Source organism: Fusarium oxysporum, chromosome III, assembly GCF_013085055.1.
Source record: "Fusarium oxysporum Fo47 chromosome III, complete sequence".
Classification (NCBI taxonomy): domain Eukaryota; kingdom Fungi; phylum Ascomycota; class Sordariomycetes; order Hypocreales; family Nectriaceae; genus Fusarium; species Fusarium oxysporum.
In genome coordinates, this window is record NC_072842.1 from 3,552,806 (window position 1) to 3,575,497 (window position 22,692).

Genomic DNA, 22,692 nt, shown 5'->3' on the forward strand with positions numbered 1-22,692 from the left:
AGCGGGACAGCGGCTCGGCCTTTAGTTGCTACCAGCTGTCGGGGACTGCCGCTGGCTGGCCAGTTGTCTCCACGATAGGGGTATGTTTAGTAAGATCTCTCAATCAGAGACCCGAGGAGGTCATTGCGCAACACATCCCACCGTGGTGTCGGGTCCCGCTAACAGGGGTCCCTGGCTGAGCGGCGTCTAGCCTTGGCGATCTTCAACATGGCTCTGAGCAACTTCAGACTCAAACCAATGCTTTTGAGTGCGTCACCGGGATCACCAGCCAACGTCAGTCAGGTGCTGAAAATTTGTCACTGACAGGTTTATCGAGCTGCGGAGAAGAGTAAAGTTGCCGTAGGCACTGCCAGCAGAGATCGGGAGTTTGAAGTTAAGGATCTGGCGCTAGCGAGTGATAGTTGCTGCCCAGTTCCTGTTACGTTACTGCTCTTCGTGCTAATAGAAAATCGGGTTTTAGTATGATTGATAGACTGAAGCTACGGATTACTGAGAAGGGCAAAATTGGGAAACGGCATGCCAAAGAAGCGCGGGGGAAACGGGAGAGTCACACGGACTCAGCCTAAGGGGAGCTCAATTAATTAGGGCACCTGCTAAGGCTGCAGAGGCTGTCGAACATCCTGGACGTTGCAGCTGTCGGTTTGGCACACCAACGTCAGTGCGTATTGTGAGTTGAGAAACCACAACAATAAGGCGTATCGGCTACACTAGGTACCGAGTATTATTAGAAAATCAGTCAAATCCCCAGTGACGATCCTGAACCACACAACTCCCCTCATTTTCGTCATTATCTAGCTAACAAATATGCAAATTGCCTTACTCTTTCGCCCTGTTGTGACCCTATAACGAGAGTTACGCAATTATCCTGCAACAGCCCCTGCTTGGTTCAGTCCAAGCAGCTGGGTTCTTGCGACCTGTCATTTCTGGCGAATCTCAGATCCTCGGTCAGCAATTCCAAGATAGGCACCGCGCCAATGTAACCCCGCGGCAATTAGCCAGGTTGGCGATGGAGCGGGCTCCCAGGTGACCGATTTGAGCTTGGGCTGGGATGGTAATCGGGTCGCTCACCCAGCTTCCCAAGGGCCAAGGTCGCAGCGGTACCTTGCAGGAGGTAACAGAAATGCTGGGTATCCCCACCATGACGCTGACCATGAAAACCTGTTGTAGGGTATGAATACCACAGTCTGTATCATCACAATCAGGTAAGGGAGGTGGTTACTCAGGGTTGTGATCTTTGTAACGGCGCAGGATCTGGTTTCGAGAGATTCTGCAAGGGAGATTGACGTGGGAGTTTCAGACCAAGGGAACCGGCTTGATTACCGCTTGGCCCGTAGTCAGTAGTGCACACTAGGCGAGAGTATATTTGATGGTCATAATGAAAGCTCTATAGTTGGCCATGAACCTTATTTGCGACACCTGGGCAAAAAGGTGTTGATCGTTCCCTGCTGGCCCATCATATACGCCATAGGCATTGCATTGTGATCTCCATGAACCCCTATCATCGCCCTACCGGAGAGCAAGCTCTGACTCCTTATTCCTAGTCTTAAGTCAGGGTTTATACCGCAATCCATGCTGTGGCTGGCATCAGCCTTAGTTGATCTATCACTTGTTATCCACAGATGATTGGGACTGACTACCCGCCTCATTTACCAACAATCCCTTACAGCCCTCGAAAAAGCCTTAGTCTTTTCAAGACACCGCCTGCTCCTGATACGAGCTGTCCTCACCGTAAAGAGACTCTAGCGACCCACAGGACTGGGTCCAGAGATTAGCCTTGATGAGATCCTCGGGCGAAGTAAATCAATACCACGTCGTATCTGCCCAAAGAGACGCGTTGTAACGCTGGTTCCTCGAAGAGTATCAGCTTGCGAGCTGGACACCCACGCGTTGTAACAGTAGCAGCGATATCTTTAGGGCCCTGCATTATCTGATCCTATCTTCACGTCTGGCAGATCTTTGTTTCCCTCCCCTGCCCTGGAGTTTAGGTTATCATGTTTGATCGCCAAAATTCGCAAGCATCACCCCTAATCAGCATGACGCCGTCGGTGGAACCGGCTCGATCTAGCACTTAAACCTTTTCTTTTGTAAAAAATGAAGCTCGACATCGACCCGTTTTTGGGCGTCCGCGGGAAGAGCCTTGATTAGGGAAACGGGCGGCTAAATCTGGGGCCGCAGTGGCCGTTCCCGCGCGTGCTTTTGCTTTTTAGGCATGAATCAGAAATGGCCATAGTAGCGAGAACAACTGAATACCTACCGTTGAATGATGGATATGATGCATGAAATGGTTGCTCGTCTACACGGCGACAAGATAGGATGAGCTGAAATTTGTCGGTCAGCGTTTTTAGCACGAATGGATTACTACCAGCTATGCATGTCACAGAATCTGTATTGAAACGGCACAGCGTGGGATGAATTCAACTGGGCTGTGGCGCGCGCGCACGGTTTTGCGCCTCGTTCATACACATGGCCAACAAGTTGCCTGTGCAGTAGAAACAAAGACAAGGACAAGGTCTGCTGCAATGGAGTGACTGAAGTGTCATCTGCAGCTGACAATGACATCCCCTAGAAGATTGGATAGGCTGCCTCTTGGTGTCGCACACCTGTCCCAAGCCCTTGGTAGAAGGAGATCCCCCAAAACACCAACGTCATTTTGGTATAGGTACTCCGGCTGGATAATTTTTCAATAGACCATCCCTTGAATAGGCTTGAACTCTCTCCTGCGGCGCAGTAAAAGTGTAAGCCATCGATTGGATCATAGAGATAGATGATTTGCATCTATTACTCGGATCGTGATCCGCAGCCTTGGTTCTTGCAACGGGCCTCTTGTCTCAGGAGAGACTCATTCCTAGTGATTAGCACCTCGAGATATGGTTCTTCACCATTCGCGCAATAAGATCCCTCGGGCATCACTTGCATGAACCTTGAGGGCTAGACTGTTATTCTGGTTCGAATCGCGCGATCAAATTGTGTTGCAGATTCAAGACACGGAACTATCGAAGATATGGAATGTATTGGGACAAAAAAGCAAGCAAAATCATCATCGTTCGGCAGATGTATTTCCAGCCAGATGGATTCTCCGAGTCTGAGCGCGCAACAACTTAAGTCGAACCCGCGCCTTCCGGGCCGAGACGGGATTTACGTTTTTTGTGCTCTCTTTTGGGTGGTATTTTGACACACAGACATTGATTGACAACAGGGCATGCATGGGTCCTATACGAATTCTTTGAAGGGCCTATGGGATATCTTCCCCTGTAAAGGGGACCCATTAAGAGGAGTCTGAAAGCGTCTCAGTAATGAGCACTGAGCCTTGAGCTACGGACAACGGTTCGTCCCTTCCGGAAGGGACTGGGTGAGTGTGCACGGCGCACATAGAGAAAGAGTCAGTGATCCACCTGATGTTTTGTCTCTGCTCCGATATGATCTGAGGGGAGGACGAAAAAAAGGTCGGTGCTTTACTGTAAGGCAGTTGCCACAAACCAGACTGTCGGGAGAAGAAGCAAGATCGATCGCATAAGAAGCTCAGACTCCCAGGCTAAGGTAAGACTGCAACAACCAACAGCAGGCACATCGCGGCCCGTCCATTTGGTTGTCACCCACCACAAAGATTAAAATGCGCGAGATATGATGAATGACATCTGCCGGAACTCACACTTCCCCTAATGCGCAAAGTATTACGTCTGCATTATCTCTTCATCTCTTCATCTCATCAGCTGGCCATCGAGCCCCCCTTTAAGCGGAGAATCCGAGTCAGCCGCAGCGCAACAGAGAGGGCGCCACCTACTGTAGGTGAGAGATGATATCTGATTTTGTTAAGGGTACAGTTGCGGATGACGACTCCATCGGGTACCTTGCTAAACCATCTAGGGTATTCCTTAACGAGCTGAGAGGAGTCGGATTCGTGAACGATCCTGGTCATCTCATGCTCTCGTCTTGCCGCAGCCTCAGTTTGAGCTGAGCGCGTCTGAATTTGATAGACATTCTTGGAAACTAGGGTAACCACCCAAGGATCGATGCCATGGATCTCTCCAGGCCCCCGTCATTTCTGCTGCCAGATCTCATCTCTTCCCCTGTTGAGCAGCATACAAAGCAACACAACCAAACAATCAGCGCAGCTCGAAGTGCCCCGCCGAGGATCAGTCGACGATCATAGGCCACTGCCCACCACAGAATCGCAAGCAATACCACAAACAATCATGACGAGATGACGAGTCGACATTTCAATATACAGCCACTGTAACTGAACCGCCAAAAGAAACCCTTAGCCAAACGCTTGTGATTGTGGTGAGGTGTAGCCACTACACACACTCATCACGCAAGCAATCAATCTATCGATCAATCAATCCATCAATTCAACGGCAGTCAACGCCAGACATGTCTTTCGATTGACGCACAGCATATCCCGTCAAACGAAAGAAGCCCTAACCTTGAAATTTTTTAATTTTTTTTTTAACTTACACCACCATACAAATGCAAGCTTCTGAGTCGAATCGCGATGCAACGAACTCATACCCCTAGTGCTGGTTAAAGTGCCCCTAAGGATTTCCAGAGACCAATGGCGTCAATGGATTCTCTTCTCGTCTCTTTTCTCTTCAGCTCTCCAATCCTGTTAGAGGAAGCCCAACTCCAACTAGGGGAGGGACCCGGTTAGTCAACCCAGCCCCTCCTCGCGACTAAAGCCGCTGGTAGATTACTCAACCCTACTTCGACCTGCTGAGGTCGATCATTTATCACATTTCAGCGATGCATTCATTTGGGTTCTTGGGAGGGGGTGTCAATGCCCGAACAAGATCAACCAGGTCAGGGACTTCAACTGACGCCACAGGTGAGTGAAGAAAGCATCTGGGTTCCAACATACTGAGATCGTGGCTCATGCGCCTCTTTGCCCTTTCCCGATCCCGACGTTTTCCCCAACGCCCCGGTATCGATAACACCAGAGCCAATTGTTCAAGACAACATCGTAAAGTAGTCTCAAGCCTTACTTCGCCATGGTAAACTTCATGATGTTCAGCAGGGCGAATGCTAAAAGCAGGGCGACGAGGCGAAAGTTTAGCCTCACATACAGTGGCGATATTTTTTACATGACCCAGTAGTCTGGGATACTGCCAGGAGAAAGATGTTCTGAACACAACATCGAGTATGTACGACAGCGATGTGCAGTATGTCTTGCCCTCTGATGAGTACTCATTTTCCACTTCCACGGATCATGTGCTATCCGGGCGAACCAGAACACAAGGCCGCCATTTGCCAGAGACCTAGATCCCTCCAAGATCCATCCAGGGCGGGTGTCGCTATGATTTGTGACATACGACGAGAAAAGCCCAGACGAAGGCACCTCGAGTCGTTATTCGCGTATGAATCTCCGAAGGGAGTGCCCGAAATCTATCGGTGCCCTCCTGTTTGAGTCCAACCTTCTACTCCTGTTTACATACTTCTGTTTCGGGTTTCAACTTAATCTGCATCGAAATGATGCAAGATGGGAGGTTCCAATATTGATTTATTGTGGCTCTAACTCCCCGACGCAAGGGGCAGAACGCCTATGGGTCCGAAAATGGCTTTGTGCAGGCTGTATAACTTGCTTTCGGAGACAACAAAGAAAGGAAATGTCGTTGTTTCCCCCTTCTCGGGGTGATCACGCATGTGCGATCTTTCCTCGTGGTCATCGTTTTGTGCCAAGGTTATTGCAAACTCGCCTGTGATTACTTTTTTTTTTTTTTTCGGTCCCGAGGGTGCGCTGTCGACATTCGTGGCTAAACGCCAAAAAGATAGGGATGTCATGTCTCCTATCGTGACGCTTCATGAGTAAACATTTTCAGCTGACTGTAATTAACATGCATGCAAGATTCGATCTTGGAGGCTCTGGTTGGAGCTTGTGGGAGACGTGGTGCGGAGCCAACCAGGGTCTGAACAGGTGTCAAGGTGACATCGCGTTTACCAAGAAGAGGGACCTCCCCACGAAACTTGAGTTCCAGCCTTCGCCTCTACAACTTTTGCAGGTGGATAGCCTTCGCAAAGCTCCCAAGACTTGATATGCCTGTGTCATTATTCACATGGTCCCGAGACCCGATCTCAAAGCGCCCTGGTCGCGATCCCCCATCTTGTTGAATCAGAGATCCTAGTCTTGGCACGATACCTTCAACAAACAAACTGTTCTACTTTCTCGGGGGACTGATGGTCGCCAGCTGATGATATTTTGGATCACTTCAAAACACATAAGCAAATAAGGCTCGCGTCAGATCTCGGACAGGCCGGGAAATAACAGGGGACAAGAGCAAGCGTTCTGTCAACCCAAGCATTTGGGATCCGGGGGGTCAAGCGATCAACCGAGAAGGGCCTGTCGACGAGCACTTCGGCTCGTCCCGTACTGAATTCGCAAGTTCTGCCGTTTATGGAACGGTATCACTTCCTGTTCTAGTCCCAGACTCCGATGACAGTTGTGTTTTGGGATTTGACAGTTATTCTCGGACATGGAGGATTCTCGAGATGCAACTTCACCCTCCTCTTCAAATAAACGAGGAGACGATACGACGCAATCCTGAAAATCTTACTATATGGAGTGTCTCGATAATGGAGGACCCCCCGATTCATTACCTGTCATAATCGGCTATGGCATCACGCGGCCAGTATATGTCTGCTTTTATGCCTCTTGGGGTAAGAATCGCGAAACTACCATGCCAACAGAGGCCTTTCTTGACCGTTTCAGCATATATTGTCGTATTTGCCGAGGGTTATTCGTAACAGAAAACTGACAGAGTCAAGATAAATCGGCAGTGAACTACATGGTTGTTCGTTCACCTCAAATGCAGCAGTGAACTGCGATTTGCGCGTTTTTTTATGCACACCGTATCGTCATGTTTTGACCAAAGATACTGTCATGATATGGGGCCGCATCAGTTCCTGAGACTCATGTGCCGTCCGTATGGAAGATCGCAAGAAAGTTCTTGTCATGTGAATTCGACTGTCGCCCGATCACTCACCTGTCATATCAGAGCTACGCCTGTTTAAACGCAGGCGTCTCACGCCCACAGAGTCACCCCTGCTGCAGAGCATGATAATCACGCTTCTGTGCTTCACAAAAAACATATTGAATGGGCTACTGGAGCGGACACGGCTGATGGGGATGGCCAGGCATCGAAGAAACGATTTGGATAACCTATCATATCACTTTGTCATGTCTGCATCATTAATTTGGGACTGATGACTCGCGGTGGTTGTTAGATGTTCAAGTCGACGTTGTACTCTCACTTGCGGCGATGTATTCTCAGCAGTGAACGGATGGGCGATGTAGGTGATGTATCTCATCTGTGCCCCTGTACGAATCGACTGATTTTGCTGTCTCAGGGGCCAGGGTTGAAAGGATGCGCTTCCCCGTGCGAAAGGTTTTCAACAAAGCATAAGGGGGGGTTTTGAAATGGAAATTTGTCTTATCTCTTTGGCCCAAAAATTCTCGTTTCCACGGTTGGCGTGATCTCTTTGCAGCCGATGGCGGCTGCGGAGAAGCTCGGGAAGGCTCAGGCAATCTGTGGTGTGACTGTGACTGGATGTCGGAATTTCGAGGGTTCGATTGACTTTCGGCGAGATCTTGACACTGAATCCAGATACTCAAGTTTCAGGGACCGGAACAGAGTCTGTTTGATTGGATGTGATATCCGGGGTATCTGGAATGAGCTTTCAGTAAGTGTTCGTGAAGTGTGTGGTTTTGGTGACTGCAGGTGGATGTATCAATCCATGGGCTGATGATCGGGACATGACACAGAGGTAGCTAAGCAGAATGGCAGACAGGATTACTTGTATGTAGTGGGCTAATTCGTTCCCTTTTTTCGTGTTTCAAACATCTTTTTACCATGGCTGATAAGTTTTGCATTATCGGCACTCAAAGTTCGTCACTTCGCGGTGTAGGGTATGCTTGACTCAACTGATGCTGGAGGCGGCGTGGTAACACTCGGTCATTATATTGCGACAGTGATGATTGTAGTGCATATGATAGGGTAGGTGCAAGGTTCTTCGTGGTATTTCTCGTTTTCTGGGTGGCTGACTTACACCGTAGCTGTGATGTTTTGTTGGGATGAATCATGTTCGTATAAGCATTCAGAGCCGTCGCACGAGACACTAAACATCTTCTACTCTTTCAGTTAATTACAGATGCTATTCGGGAATTATTACATACAACGTCAATCAATACAATTATACGCAAGAACGAGCTTCAGTCAACAGTAAAGTTGATTGAAAGTACTGATATATGTGAGGGGGTTTGCCAACAACACCAACTATTGCCTTTGGTTACAACTAGAGGTCTATACGAACCCAAAGCAAGAAGAGGATCGAATGATGAAGCATGTTTACCACGCGTTGAAGCTACCGAGTATGACAAACCGATCCTTGCAGGTGTTTCACTGCGTCATGTCTCAAGCTCACGAGGTAAAATTGAAAAGAGACAACTACAGCCAACATATGGCAGCAAGATGTCTGAATCACGGCCAGTATCTAGTATAAACGCCATTGCTCCCACAGACAACGGGAACTCAAATTGGCAAGAAAATAAAAACAAAGCTTACAGCTACTGCAAATCAACATCTTCAAGTTACCGACCTCTTATAATAATGTGTGTCCTGACCTGCACCAAGTACGACTGTGCACAATGCCAGCGAGCTATAAGTGGCACTGAGCAACTCAAGGAATGTCCTGAGTCGAGCCAGGGTATTAAATGCGAGACCACTAATGAGTGTATCACCGAGAATGTCTCAGCTGATCAGTGCGAAGTGTGTGAGATGCGTAGGATTGAGGCCGAAGTGGCTGCTGCGGCAGAGGAGGAGGAGGAGGCGAAGAAGGCAAATGCGACTTAAGCAGTGATAATAATGTGGATGGGTTAGATCAACGCGGCTCTGCCATATACCATGCAATAGAGTGACGGGTGCCCTAGGCTGTATGTCTCTTGAATTGTGCTCTTCACTTCCTAGATGCCATCTAAATCTAAATTGTAACCTTGATAACGTGAACCCACAACGCCATGCCAGCCAGATTACACCTCAAGCCCACTGAGGAAGATAGTACTTGACATTTTCATACACCAAGAACGTCACCCACGTCGCGGGCATCACCCTAACAACGCCCGGTACCATACCACGATAGAACCCTCTGAGTCCATCCTCGGTCCATATCCTTACAACAACGCCTCTGATACCCCGACCGAACCGCTCGTCAGCTTGGTAGTTCTGGAGCCTACTCCGGAGTACTTGGTACGGATACGTGACAGCACCAGCGACGAATTTGGACAGACTCGATAACCCAACTGTAGCCTCAGTGGTCATATGCTCCCTTTCGATGCCGTGCCTCTCTCGACGCCGCGCGTGGTACCATTTCTTTGCGGGCTCGTATACTGCAAACTGCACAGCGCCGTGTGATACTCCTATCAGAGAGATGCCCAGGCCACGGTAGAAGCCCCGAATGCCTTCAGTCTGAAGTATGGAGCGGGCGCCAGCCAACATGGAAGGGTATGCACCATGAGAGCCTCGGTCAGAGGATACCATGCGTACTTTAAGGACCCATATAGGGTTGGTCAACGTAGTCGTTGCTGCGCCTGCCAAAGCGCTAGCGATGAAGTAATCGCCTCCAGAGGGACGTCCTCCAAGCCGACCCTGCCACGTAGCGAGAGCGCGCTCGAAGCGCGACTTGAAAAAGAAGAAAGAGGCCCAACTAGAGGCATTTCCGACAAGATTAGGCGTTAGACCGCGGTAGAGAGAGGCGACAGGGTGAGGAGTAGATGTCAAGGCACGGAGAATGGATACTGTTGTTGGACGCACAGCATCGGGGGCTGCGCTACGATAGACTAAAGGTAATTGTCAGACACTAAGATTGTGCGGTAGAGGGGTAAAAGCCAATCAGCCATACTCTGCATGCGAGTCTTGACGACGTCGAGAGGATGAACAGTCAATGTCGCGACTGTACCAGCGCTGAGACCGGCGATGGACTCGATGGTCGCGGGAGAGAGTCCCGCATGGTCTGAATCGGGCATATAGGGAGATTAGATAATTCTATAAGCCGAATATCATATTTCGCGAGGGTAAAGACAATAGAAGAGCGCCATGAGGTAGAGTGGTGGTTGAAAAGGTTGAAGGTCACTGAAATAATTATTCGATACAATATTTCTGCGGATCTCAAAGCTACGGAAGCTCGGCCGAGGCTTCGACGTCACCAGAGCAATTCCTACGTCTTCTGCCGCATCAAACCGAAACTCACACGATCAAATTTCATGGAAAGAGTATTATGTGACAAGGCTTAATTATGAGTGGTATTCCCTTATTCTGGGCGTCATAGCGTTGCAAGATGATACATGGTGATTTTTCACACTCATTCGTACAGTCAACCCCTCCTCCCAAGCATATCTGCGGTCGTCGTCAAATTTTACCACGCCGTGTCCCAACGCCATGAATGCTGGTGGTAGTTGTCCCTTTCTCCCTTGAAAAACATCTCCACAAGATAATGTACACTGTTATGTTTTGTATAGCTGTAGAACTGCTCCCTGCTTAGGAGAGGGGAGAGAGAAGGCTAAATGGAGTCAATTAGCATTGCTTACGTATGCGATTCGTAGGGATCGATGCATACCGGATGACTGAAGGTCGGGGCTCGCTTCGGGTGTAGCCTGGGATATATAATCAGTATTGCCGTTGTAATCGCATGTCGTTATTCGAGCTTGTTCGTACCAAGATAGAGGATCAGAGGAAGATAACCACTGTAACACAAATCAGTTATCGCCCAACAATAAAACCAAACGTCGACGACATACTAGTGGATGGCAACGCGCGAAACGTCAATGAGCTTGGCAATGCGCTCCTGTGCTAATGGTTAGCGAAGCTGTGATAGATAGATACCTCTCCAAGCTATATCATCATACCTTGGACTCCTCGGAAAGGGCAAACATCTTGAAGTAATTCAAAGAAGTGTAGTTGACTGATTTGAGAAAGTTACACAACAAAACAATGCAGCTCAACCGGATGTTTCAAAGCTCGAGACTGATAATCTATAGACCGCAGTCTTTTCTGGCGTTGGCGTTGACGTCTTCCCAAAAATTTCGGAGAGCTGCCGGGAGCTGGAAATTCCACCTCCGAATCGCGGACATGTGGGCGGAAGAACCTCGGTCGACGCCACATTTTCACCTGCACCTTGTGTGGCTTACGCGACAAGGCTACCTCATACATCCCAACCATCAGCCAAAATTTCTAGAAGCTCCATGCAAAGTTGATAACCAGGTGTTCACCTCATCATCGCGGTAGCACAATTTCTGGTCAATTCTTCGCCCTCTTTATTTGTCAAAGTACTCGTACTGTAAGAGACAGAGGTCTCTTCAAAATCTGTCATCATGGCGCAAAATAGGCATTGGTATAGCTCTCTCATCTCATCGCAACGCGACAGCAAAGCTAATACTCTTCTTAGGGAACAAGACAAGGAGGCGACGGTCTACATCGGCAACATCGACGAGCGCGCAACATCCGCAATGGTATACGAGATCATGCTTCAGATGGGCCCCATCCACAACATCCACATGCCTCGCGATCGTGTTACCCAGACACATCAGGGCTTCGGCTTCGTCGAATTTCGCACACCCACAGACGCTGAATACGCCGCCAATGTTATGAACGGCATCAAACTGTATGGAAAGAGCTTGCGCGTTAACAAGGCCAGCGCAGACAAGCAGCGTGCCGCCGAGGTTGGCGCCGAGCTGTTTATCGGAAACCTCGATCCCATGGTTGACGAGAAGATCCTCTACGACACCTTCAGTCGCTTCGGTCCACTACTCAGTCTGCCAAAGGTCGCAAGGGAGGAGTCTGGCGCGAGCAAGGGCTTTGGTTTTGTCAGCTTTGCCGACTTTGAGAGCAGTGATGCTGCTATCGCGAACTTGCACGGACAGTACATCTTAAGTAAGGAGGTTTCGGTCCAGTATGCTTTCAAGAAGGACGGAAAGGGAGAGAGACATGGTGATGAGGCTGAGCGTGAGCTCGCTGCTCAAGCGAAGAAACGGAACATTGTCCCAGAAGCACAGCCTGTGCCCCAGGCATTTCTACAACCGCCACCTGTTGCAGCTGCGCCTCCAGCAGGTTTCGATCCTTCAGCTATGGGAAGAATGCCCCCCGTCGGTGCACCTCCACAGGGCGTCCCCGGTGGGTTTGCACCTCCCGGTCGAGGTCCGTCGCCATACAATGCCGGAGTTCCGCCCCCCGGAGCCCCTCCAAGAGGCTCCGTTCCTTTACCACCAGCTCCCTCAGGTTTGCCTGCGCGACCCCCACAATCACAGGCTGGATACACCAACCCAGCCGATTTCCACCCAGGCAGTTTCAGACCACCCTCCGGGTCTCCGGCGCAGGGCTTCCCAGTTGCTCCCCCGCCCGGATTCCCTGCTCCTCAAGGCGCCCCGGGTGCTGCTGGTGCTCCCCCCCCTGGTTTTATGCCCCCTCCAGGCTTCCAACCGCCACCTGGATTCCGTCGGTGATCTACTATCTTCGCAAAAGTCACAATGCATCTCTTGAATGGAGATGCTTTTAATAAGCTCAGGACTCAACAGAGTCCGGGACCTTGATTGACGCCGTTATCACGGCCAAAAGCACGACATTGGGTCGTATCTAATTACCACTTTCTGCCCACAAACAGCGAAGACCAAAGACATGTATGGTCAGGTATCGTACAGATCTCCATAAACCCCCGAGTCTGATATACAATCATGAAATAATTTCTCTTCTTAAACCATGCGGGAGAACTCCTTGCCATAAACGCCAGTCCTGTGAGCTCTACTTAACCAGGTTATGCTCTCATTCAGAAACTTCCTGCAAATGCCTCTTGGGCTTCCCTTGTCGCCCTCGCCCATTCTTGCGCTGCTTCTTCTTCCTTGCCTTGTACTTCATAAGAGTGAGCAAGCATACCGTCTGCAACGCTCTGCCACAAAACATTGCCACTACGATGAGCCTGCTTGGCTGCTGCTAGGGCGCTTTTCAGGGCTTGATCGCCAACGACGTTCTCGAATAAGCGGCTGCGCATGATAGCGAGTGTGACGGCTGCGCCTAGCACATTCTTAGTGGATTTGGACCCGGCCATGGCAGACTGTATGTGCTGCTTTTGTTGATTGAGCTGCTGAGGTGGGTCGGTGCCAATAGCGGCCATAACGTTATGCCAAGCGGTCCGTAGGTCGACATTGTGGTGGTTTAGGCACAACGGCCTTAGTTCTTCGATCAGATCGAGTGTCGCTCGATCGTTTCGGTATGATGGATGCTGCATGATCCAAAGCCTGTTCAGACCAGCTAGCATGGCTAACTCGCGATGTGCGGCTTTGACACCAGTTCCACGCTGGTTCAGATCAAAGTCAGGCTTTTGGAAAGTGTTCATAGCAGCATCCAGTTCCCCTGTGCCTTGGTCAAACACTCCCGATAGGTAAATAGCCAGCAAACGCAGGATGCCCTGTGTAGACGGTATCATAATGTCCTGAAGCTTCACGATGTATTGCTTTACCAGGTCCCATTGACAGTGACTAGCTGCGTATAGGCCAAGTAAGATAGTGAGGTAGCAGTGAGCTTCCAGCCGCCACTCACGCTGCGCAATGGCATCTTGTAACGAGATGGACGGCCCATATCTAAATCCGGCTGTCGCTTTGTCCCCTAGTACATGTCAACAAAATGTCTGGACAATGAAGAAATGCTACTTACAAGTTTCCAGGGCTTTCACGCCTTCATTCAAGAAGTCGGCTGTCTGTCGACCATGTGCACTGGACTTGTGCATATTCACGAGACCTGTCAAAGTGAAGCTAGCGACATGTTAGCTAATTTGGTAAAAATGCGTTAAGGGTGGTAGCTCACATAAGGGAATTCAGCTCGACTTTGGTCATGAATGACATGACTAGAAAATCCTCTGGAACACCCTCACCGCTTCGAATGATGCCTGCTGTGTCACTACTAATAGTATGGCCAGTAGCAGGTTGCTTCTGGACCGGAATGAGAAAATCGGACTTGACGCTATGCCAGTCGGTGCACGCATCCATGCGATCTTGAAGCATTTTAAGCTTATCAAGCATCAAATCCAAGCCAGAGTGATTGATAGTGCAGACAAGATCCAGAAGTAGCGTCAGTATATCGAGTTGCATGATATGGATTGTTGGTTCACACTGATACTTCGCTACTTGAGCAATACAAGCTTGGACTTTTTCAATGTTGCCATCTTTGGAGGCCTTGAGAAGTGCCAGACCTTCAAGAATGAAAGCAAACACACTCAGGGCATCGTCGCCACGGGAACTAGCTGTAACTTGAATAGAGCGAATGTTCTCCAGTGCACTGGCGTCAGCTGTCTGGCCAAGCTCCATGTAAAATGAAGCCTTCAACAGTCTGAAAGCATAAACCCATTGGATATGTTTGTAGCTGCGAAATAAATCAATAAATGCCGGACTTCAGACACTACGAAACTTACGTTTCACAGTCAGCGATTTGTCGATCAGCTGCATTCAAAGCAGCCTTGTGATTTCGCTGAAATAGGAGCTTCAACCTGATATAATCCATGCAGTATTTGAGATCGGCCAAGCCATTCTGCCAGAGTCGGTCAGCTGTGCAGGACGAAGGTTAGTCAGTCGTCGCTCACCTTTTCGCAAAGAGAGATGCCTTTTGTGACAGCCGTCTCAGCTTCCATTGGGTTCTCTGTCTCTTCCAATACTACAGTGGCGTATCTCAATCGCATCTTTGCTTCTTGGCGCGGAGACAGTCTATTACTTTGCAAACACGCCTCTAGACACGCCAGGCCTGTCGAGATCAGTTTCTGGTACTCGTCTATCCGCGTGGCATTTAGCGACATCGCGACATCGTGTACAGAACCACGGGCCTTATCAAAACACTCTTCGGCCACTGCCACCATAAGATGGACAGTGTCTAGGGGCCTACTTTTTGGTGTGCTTGCGGGTGATTTCTTGGTAATACTCGGAGAGTGAGCGTTAATCGCTGGTGAGTTGACCACGGATGAGAGAGGGCTCGGTTTTGCCCGGGGAGTGGCCATTTGAGGTTGTGTCTGCGCGGGTTGGTGATGAGATGCCTGCACTTTTGGCTGAGGAGGCGGAAGAGGCTGAGTTTGTGGGCTGCTCAGCATAATGTCCATAGGCTTGACAGTGCCAGATTCGTACTGCGCGTCCCAGTTCGTTGTCTTCCCTTTGTGAGATGTAGGACCGCCTTGTGTCTGATCCATGGTTACTGGTGGAAGCAGTGGCAGTTTTTGGATGTCTTGCAGATTCACATAGACCATCTGCTCCGGTTCTTGCTGTGCAACTGTCTCCGATGCGGGCTCATCTACATCTATTATTGTAGGTTTCTGCGCAGGCTGTCGAATTGTCTCTTGCTGCTGTTTGGATGCGTCTTGGCGTGGCTGCTGGTTCTGTTTTATTTGTCGAGCCTGTGGCCGAACTGGCGAGGCTACCTGCTTTGGTGCAGGTTGCGGTGATGGCTGAGGAGCCGTCACCTGAGGCTGCTGCTGATAGTGCGCGTGCTGCTGCTGGTATTGTTGCTGTGACGTATGCTGCTGCGAATACTGTTGGTGTTGAGACCGTTGTTGCTGCGCCTGGGGGAGTGGATATCCTTGATTTTGGGGTATCGAAGAAGGTCTTTGCTGCGGCGAAGGGACGTGGCCAGACTGCCTTCTCGGTTGAACGTGTTGTTGAGGCGACGCGACGTGCTGCTGGTATATATGTTGCTGTTGCTGTTGATGTTGATGATGATGCGATGGTTGATATTGTTGCTGATACATCATGTTCTGTCCCCCCGTAGATTGCTGCTGCTGCCAAACATTCGCTGGAGGTGTATATTGCGCGGCAGCCGGTTGCATCTGGTGTCCGCCATACGCTTGTCCCGCTGTATCGTATCCTTGAAAACCCGTCTGCATGCCCCCGAACTGCGCCATCTGCTGCTGCTGAAGGTACGGTTGTTGCTGCTGCTGCCGACCTTGTTGTTGAGGCATAGAATAGAACTGCTGCTGTTGAGGGTTCGTATACTGCTGGTAACCGCCGGGCATATACGATGAAGGTGGATTCATGCCGGGCACTGGCAGCGGTTGCTGTGAGCCTTGTTGGCTCTGGCCCTGGCCATGGCCATGAAAAGGCCTGTAGCTCATGACCTCTCCTAATTCACTGTATTCCGCTTTGGGTATCGATTTCAGCATTCGATCTGTCGTTTCGTCGCGGTGCGCAGACCAACGCGATTGCGCTTCATGGTCCGTCTTGGTCCGTCGGTGCGTTTCCCATTCACGGACGGTTTTGTATCGGCTCGCTTGTCAAACACCACAGTCTATAGCGCAATCTATTGAGGCTCGGTCGTCCTGTTCGTTATTAACTTGTTTGCTGCGTCTGCGGATTCGATCGTGTTAGGTTAAAACCATAAAACAACGGAAAGGCACGAGTGCGACAGGATCCTATCGTCGTGTCGCAGAGCAATGTGATTGGCCGAGACGGGATGGTAATTGCGGAACTACGAGTCGAACTAACGATTATTCGATGGAACCAACAAAACTTCCTTTGAGAGCTTTATCTTGGTGTGATTATTGTTGTCTTCACTTGCACTTGTTAATAAAAGGTATTAATAAAGAATCATAAGTTAAATTATTCATCATGTGCTGCAATCGTTGCTCGTGACATGCTATTATCTTACACCTTGCGATAAGTTTCCGACATGTCTGCTACTTTTGAACAAACCCCAATGCAATAGATCATCCCTACCAAGACAAAGAAAATCCAAGGCCCATGCGCACTTCTATAATCATACCGCTGTGCGCCAGGGCATGCATGATCCTCCTCCTTGGGTATTAGAAGACGAAACAACCAAATATGAGAGGAAACTCCAACGAAGTCTGCCCATTGCTAATCCTCCTTTCCATATGTAATGATCAACCCATACAAACCCATTCAGCAAAGACGCACCATCGAGCTGTGCGATCTGCGAGTACGAGGCCTCGCCATACACCCTTCTCTGAACACTTAATTATTGTCTCCCAGGTTCCACCATCACTAGCAGTTTCGCTACCTGAGAGACTTCGGCCTCCAACGTGAATACCCTTACGATCCTCCTTCCTCATAAGACGGAGGATCTTGCCTCCTGGAGTCTGGATCGCCAATTTGGCAGGCTTCTTCCCAGCCACAGTGCCCGTAGCTGAGCTTGGGGTCGAGCCGCTAACACTGGACGCATTCATACTCAGCGCTGAGCTGGGGCGGGCGAACGGTATGGGGCTGGTGCCGCCTGGATTAGACGACGGTGTAAGTGCCGATCCACCCAGCGAACTTGGGTGCTGCCTGATGGCAAAGACAAAAGTGTTGTTAAGTGCAAGCCTTTGGCACTGCGGCTGAACCACATAGATGTCATGCCGCTGTGCGTGAGGAGTTGGATGTCTTGTGACAAACTCATAGGGCGGGTTTTCACCTGTGTGGACAATAGGCAATGCAAAGGCAAGGGGGTGTGGAATATCCTTGATGCTGTGCATAAGGCCTCGCTTGCCAGCATAAATCTTCAAGGTACCCTGCCCTTCATCTCCAGGCAGTAGAGCTTTGACAGTGTATCGCTTGATGCCATTGAACCATTCAGCTTGAGCCAGTGCCCTCTTCTTGACGATATCGCCGCTTTCAAACACATCTCCGTCTGAATCTCTCGAATAGCCTCGAACTTCGACCTCGGCGGCGATCTCCACGTCGCATGGAACACTGAATTTGATATGAACCATCTCCAGATCTTCGATTCGAGTCAATGCAGTATTGTAATCCACCATCTCGAAACCATTGCGGAAGAAGGGCGCGCAAGCGCATGGCAGATTGAGCAGTGTTTCGTGTGCGACAGGTGGTACGATGTGCTGCTGACTGTGATGCTCTGGGATATGTGTCCAGCAAATCTCCAGTGGCCTGGTCAAGAACCACCACGGATCGGCTATGTTATTGGCATTGGAGTATAAACCTCGCCGAGGATACGACGGGCTGGCAAGACAGCAGTCAACCATGCGCCACTCATTGTCAACGAGAACGGCATTCCACCAATGGTTGGGTCGGGGCATGATGTTGATTTCGGAAACTTCCCCTGGAGACTTGAGGTAGCCTCGAACGATCTCACAGTGGATACCGATAGCAGAACACATCTCCATCACCAGGACAGCATACTCCTCAGCGCACGCCCTTTTGACCTGGATAACCCGTGTTGTGTCGATTTCACCCTCAAAGTCCTCTTCCCAGCAGATCTTCTCGGAGACCCACGTAAAGATAGCTCGCAGCCGCTGGACATCGCTCCTGTACGGTCGGCATACGTATGTAGTGGCAAGTTGGACGGCTGTTATGGCGGGAGGAAGACCGCTGATGAATCGGGAGTTCTTGTCTACTTGAGACAAGTTAATCCCTTGGTAGTTGGTGGGTTCCTGGACTGGCTCTCCGTCAGCCCCCTCATCTCCTTCGACGCCCTCATAGAGCTCATCAACAGGGTTAAGTGCAGGGTGATCCATCATTTGACATCGTTCGCGGCGCTCAGTCAACTCTATTGTACTGAGCGAATTGGAACGATTCACATCACGTCGGACCTGAACCCAATCAACACCGCCACTAAGCCCCATTTCTGTCGCAACGTCTCTGTTGGTAGGCGTGCTACCCATACCTGGCATAGGCGAAGCTCCAGCTGGCATTGAACGAGCAAAGGGTGATTTTGGCGAGTCCATGCCGAGACCACCAGCAACCAGACCGCCTCGGCTGCTCGCGACACCTGTTTTGGCGGTGTCAAATATCTTACGGAAGATGTTCCTCTTGGGTGGTTTCGGTTGCACCAAGCCTCCCAATTCCAAAGAAGGATCATCGTGGAAGCCGACTTGGGTCTGGGGACGCTGTTGCGCTGGAGAGTCACTTGCATGGCTGCTGTGATAAGTGACTCCTGTGAAAGGAGAGTCCGGTCTATCAATCTCCAAGTCTCGTGCTCCCAGGGCACTTTGTGCACGTTGACGCTTGCCTGAGCGTGCGAGGCTTCCCGCACTAGTAGTACTGAAAGCGCCAGCTGATGTCCCGCTCCATAAGGTCCTTGAAGTGCTCTGTGTTGATGAGCTGGTGTTGCTCTGATTGCCCGATGACGAATTGGTCGAGTTGGTTTTTGTTGTTAATGTGCGGGCAACCCCTCTTCCGATCTCATATGCCGACTTGCGAGCTCGTAGCTTTCGTTCAGGCTCAATGGACCGGCCCATAGACGATTTCGGCCGCTCGTACGGCACATTCTTAGGGGGCGGGGGAGGTGGCTGATCGTCATCAGGCTCGCTAGTCCTTGAGTTCTGACGATGCATTTGCTGAAACCGCTTTTCCATGCGATCAACATAACTGCTGAGCTTGTCTTCTCTTCCTCCACTCTGATAAGACACCTCTTGAGACGATTCGCCGCTATATGTTTCATACCCTTCATCTTGCGCGATTCCCATCGAGGTTTTAGGCCTGCTTCGCTCCTGGTCCCTTCTATTTGAACGATGAGACAGCATATCAAAGGATTCTGGAGACCAAGGATCGGCAGGTGGCTCAGGTGAAGGAGCTTGGCCAGGCCTTCCAAGACCACCACCTAGAACGTCCAATTGCTCCATGACCCCATCCATGGCCTCTCTCAATGGAGAAGGCGTCATACCTCCGGCGGGTGATGGCGGAACGGGGGAGTTCCTGCCAGGGGTATATGGCATATATGACCTATCATCGAAAGATCCTCTAGATCCATGCCTAATTGTTGGTTGTGGTGGCTGTGGCGGTCGGTAGGAATTATTTGAATTTTGCCTCGAGGGCGAGAAGGGGTGGAAAGAGGCATTGGATCCATGACGCGAGATATCAATAGATCTCCTATGCAGATCGTTGGATCCTCCTCTCGTCATCTGCCGGTGAGGAGGTGGCGGTGGGGGAGGCGGTGAGTTACCTCTGTCCTGTCCTCCTCGATAAGGGACTATTTGACGATGGAAAGATGGCGCGGGAGATGGACCTCTTGAAGCATAGCCATAGCTTTGGTGCATCGGAGGAGCAGGAGAAGGCCCTCTTGCATCGTAACCATGAGGAGGAGCTGGCGATGGAGCTCTTGAATGGTGGTAACTGTGCATTGGCGCAGGTGAAGGAGCCCTCGAGTGGTAACTGTGCATAGGAGCTGGAGATGGAGCCCGCGAGCCATAGTGGTGAGAAGGCGCCGGTGAGGGTGCTGGCGAAGGAGCCCGGTGATCGTGCGCTTGAGGTGGTGCAGGTGAAGGTCCTCTGTGGTTATATGACTGAGGAGGTGCAGGTGATGGGCCTCGTTCCGTTTCATGAGTACTAGGTGCGAATGAAGCGCCAGAGTTTTGTCGTTCCTTAGGTTTCGGGGTCTCTTTGAAGATCTCGGGTTGTTTCGCACTGGTGTAGTGAGGAGCCTTGGCGTATGCTTCGAATGGCTTTCGAAACGTTCTGGATTTTGTCGGTGCAGTACTTGGTGGTGCGTTTGGTACAGGAGCCGGAACAGATTTGGTGGTTGGGCGGAATTGAGAAGGGAGAAGCTCAACAAAGTTGGAAGGGAATGATCCCACGGTCCTTCGATCTCGGTATAGTCTGCCTACCCACCACGAACCATCACCAGCATTCAAACATTCTATCAGATCTCCCTCGATGAATCCCAGATCTCGTTTCGACTGTTCTCAAGTTAGCGTAATTTGAGGCTTAAGAGGTCTGGTAACAAACCTCTCCTCCCCATGAGTATACAGCTCTACACCAACATGGGAACCTCGTCGGCAGAGGTGGTGCAGCGGGTGCCATATTGTTGACGAATGATTTCAAGCAGAGACTAAACAAGGCCCAAAGTAGGTGGTTTGGAATCGAACAATTCGAGACGGGGCGAAGTGAGGATTTATCGGACTGTAGATACAGGCATATCAAACACGATCTTATCGGACAGGGCTTAACGACCAAAAACACGATATGCGAGGGCCCAAAGCGAAGAAGTCTCAGGATGGCCGATATGGTTGAGTAATAAAAAATAAATTACCACAGATCGTGGAATGTACAATAAGGCAAGACAGAGGCCTCGAGAGTAAGGCTCTTGTGAAATGAAGAGCGCAAGAAGCGTGTTGAAAAGAAACGACGGTTTGAAGCTACGCCTGTCAAAAAAGCGGTAGGACAGCCACGGTGCTCGAGCGTCTGGCGTCACAGCTGGAGAGGTCGAGGTTGCTAGGGCAACCCGAGATCGGCGGGGGTTGGCGGTTCAGTTGTCCCACGGAAGCTTTGGCCATTTGAATGCAAGGGGAGCCTTGGACTCAACTGAGACAACAGAAACAATGTTGGATTGAGGAAATCGACCTGCCTAGGCGAGTCACAAAGAAGTTCGCATAGCAGAAGGGCAAATCATCAGACAGTCAGAAAATTTTCCTTCGGAATAATCACTTCTTTCTTGAGAAAGGCCGGATCTTGGCTTTTGTGGTCTTCTTCTTAAAGTTCTTAACATGTTCACTACTAAGGTAAGGCTGATCTATACCCACCTGGGTACTCACAGAGCTCGTGCATGTTTCTTCTTGATCGTATTTTCATCTGAACATTATCGTCAGTCGGAAAAAAAAGGCAATGTGCAGCTGCCGTGTCGCTCTTCTGTCTATGGTTCAAGTGCCCTACATGAGAGTGGCCTCATCTTTCGCATAGGTAGGCAGTATTTAGATCCAAGTACCAAGCCAAACATTGGATGGTGGTCCATTTCTACCCTGCGGTCTAGATGCTAAAGTCAACGTTGCTGGGGATCGCACACGTGCATTGGCCACCCTCCAAACTTGGAGCTGGGTGTGAGGCTGTGGGTGCATTGCCCCATCTCGCTTTAACTGGGGCCCTGTTCTGGTTGCAGTGTTGCATATCATGAAGATCCTGGGAGCCTATAACAAACAAGACTATGATGAGAGACGGGGATATAGCATGAAGATAAGGAATCCCCCATCAAGTCAACACACTTTTTCGCTTATGCGATGACAATTTGCATTTGACATCTAGATATGCCCATCTGACAGAATCCCACCACCCCAGACACGGAGTTCTCCATACACATAGAGCAATCAATGGATTTCAAAAGTATTCATGAATGGATGCGACAGTTCTTCTAATTGATAATGGATTTTACTCTTGTGACCATGTCTCTCTACCCCATACTTCTTCTGAGACCACTTTCCTCATCCAGAATTCATTGACATCAGCAGTCTCAGTCGTTAAGAGCAACATGCACTAGAATGCCTACCACTCTCTTGTCCTAAGTTCCAGAGTCTCTTGTGCCTGGAGACGGATGAGCCGTTGTGTTGCAACCTCCACAACCCGTACCTTACCTTAGTGCGTTGGAGAGTGTGCAAGAAAACAACAGACATGATAGAAGCAGACATAAACAAACGAACATCCGCCATACCTGGGGTATGATGGTCAACAGCCCGATGAATTTTAGTCATGTAACCTTTTTCTGTCCCAACTAAGAACCCAGCCATAGAAACAAGCAATCTGGGCACTAAGCAATGTGCCAGGGGTGCCCAACAGGGCATGACAGGCTAAAAGCGACCGGGGGATAGGATAGCTCCCCACCGAGTGTGGCACGGCCTGCAACGCACCTCAGTGAGAAGTCATGAGAGACAAACCAGCTGGTATGTGACTCTTTGGCAGAGACTCCACGAACCTGCATTTGCTATATAAGTGCGGAAGGAATATTTTGAACCAGAGAACCACCG

General features: G+C 50.1%; 6 protein-coding genes across 6 annotated transcripts; 3 read left to right on the plus strand and 3 right to left on the minus strand.

Annotated features, from left to right (window-relative positions):
* Positions 1-5,297: 5,297 nt before the first annotated feature.
* On the plus strand, positions 5,298-5,782 carry FOBCDRAFT_218883 (uncharacterized protein). Its single transcript, XM_059609511.1, has one exon. The coding sequence runs from the start codon at positions 5,352-5,354 to the stop codon at positions 5,694-5,696; it is 345 nt and encodes a 114-aa protein (XP_059466973.1). The 5' UTR covers positions 5,298-5,351; the 3' UTR covers positions 5,697-5,782.
* Positions 5,783-8,459: 2,677 nt separating this feature from the next.
* On the plus strand, positions 8,460-8,840 carry FOBCDRAFT_271377 (uncharacterized protein; the record flags this gene model as incomplete). The annotated part of the gene is made up of 1 exon (XM_031177137.3): positions 8,460-8,840. One exon carries the CDS (start codon positions 8,460-8,462, stop codon positions 8,838-8,840), a length of 381 nt encoding a protein of 126 aa, XP_031048270.3.
* Positions 8,841-8,878: 38 nt separating this feature from the next.
* Positions 8,879-10,170, minus strand: FOBCDRAFT_218889 (mitochondrial carrier domain-containing protein). The gene is made up of 2 exons (XM_031177138.3): positions 9,886-10,170; positions 8,879-9,823 (listed from the first exon to the last, which is right to left on the minus strand). The coding sequence occupies exons 1-2, from the start codon at positions 10,007-10,009 to the stop codon at positions 9,024-9,026; spliced, it is 924 nt and encodes a 307-aa protein (XP_031048271.1). The 5' UTR covers positions 10,010-10,170; the 3' UTR covers positions 8,879-9,023.
* Positions 10,171-10,258: 88 nt separating this feature from the next.
* FOBCDRAFT_218891 (TOM7 family-domain-containing protein) lies at positions 10,259-11,108 on the minus strand. Its single transcript, XM_031177139.2, has 5 exons — positions 10,889-11,108; positions 10,781-10,827; positions 10,698-10,726; positions 10,600-10,636; positions 10,259-10,542 (listed from the first exon to the last, which is right to left on the minus strand). The coding sequence occupies exons 1-5, from the start codon at positions 10,913-10,915 to the stop codon at positions 10,521-10,523; spliced, it is 162 nt and encodes a 53-aa protein (XP_031048272.1). The 5' UTR covers positions 10,916-11,108; the 3' UTR covers positions 10,259-10,520.
* Positions 11,109-11,353: 245 nt separating this feature from the next.
* FOBCDRAFT_290537 (uncharacterized protein) lies at positions 11,354-12,641 on the plus strand (the record flags this gene model as incomplete). The annotated part of the gene is made up of 1 exon (XM_054703884.2): positions 11,354-12,641. One exon carries the CDS (start codon positions 11,354-11,356, stop codon positions 12,479-12,481), a length of 1,128 nt encoding a protein of 375 aa, XP_054559859.1. The 3' UTR covers positions 12,482-12,641.
* Positions 12,642-12,810: 169 nt separating this feature from the next.
* FOBCDRAFT_290542 (cohesin loading factor-domain-containing protein) lies at positions 12,811-20,761 on the minus strand (the record flags this gene model as incomplete). Its single annotated transcript, XM_031177141.3, has 7 exons — positions 12,811-13,637; positions 13,686-13,783; positions 13,836-14,390; positions 14,440-14,555; positions 14,608-16,086; positions 16,948-20,637; positions 20,687-20,761. Coding segments are annotated over 7 exons (6,840 nt in total), but the record flags the coding sequence as incomplete, so codon positions are not given.
* Positions 20,762-22,692: the final 1,931 nt, after the last annotated feature.

What these genes read in the sequence shown, in the direction of transcription:
- FOBCDRAFT_218889 (XM_031177138.3), bottom strand. Translation starts at nt 10,009, where the DNA reads ATGCCCGATTCAGACCATGCGGGACTCTCTCCCGCGACCATCGAGTCC. An exon ending in CGTCAAGACTCGCATGCAGA is followed by an intron (nt 9,824 to 9,885) that starts GTATGGCTGATT and finishes AATTACCTTTAG; the next exon opens with TCTATCGTAGCGCAGCCCCC.
- FOBCDRAFT_218891 (XM_031177139.2), bottom strand. Translation starts at nt 10,915, where the DNA reads ATGTTTGCCCTTTCCGAGGAGTCCAAG. An exon ending in CCCTTTCCGAGGAGTCCAAG is followed by an intron (nt 10,828 to 10,888) that starts GTATGATGATAT and finishes CCATTAGCACAG; the next exon opens with GAGCGCATTGCCAAGCTCAT. An exon ending in CCCCGACCTTCAGTCATCCG is followed by an intron (nt 10,543 to 10,599) that starts GTATGCATCGAT and finishes GACTCCATTTAG; the next exon opens with CCTTCTCTCTCCCCTCTCCT.
- FOBCDRAFT_218883 (XM_059609511.1), top strand. Translation starts at nt 5,352, where the DNA reads ATGAATCTCCGAAGGGAGTGCCCGAAATCTATCGGTGCCCTCCTGTTT.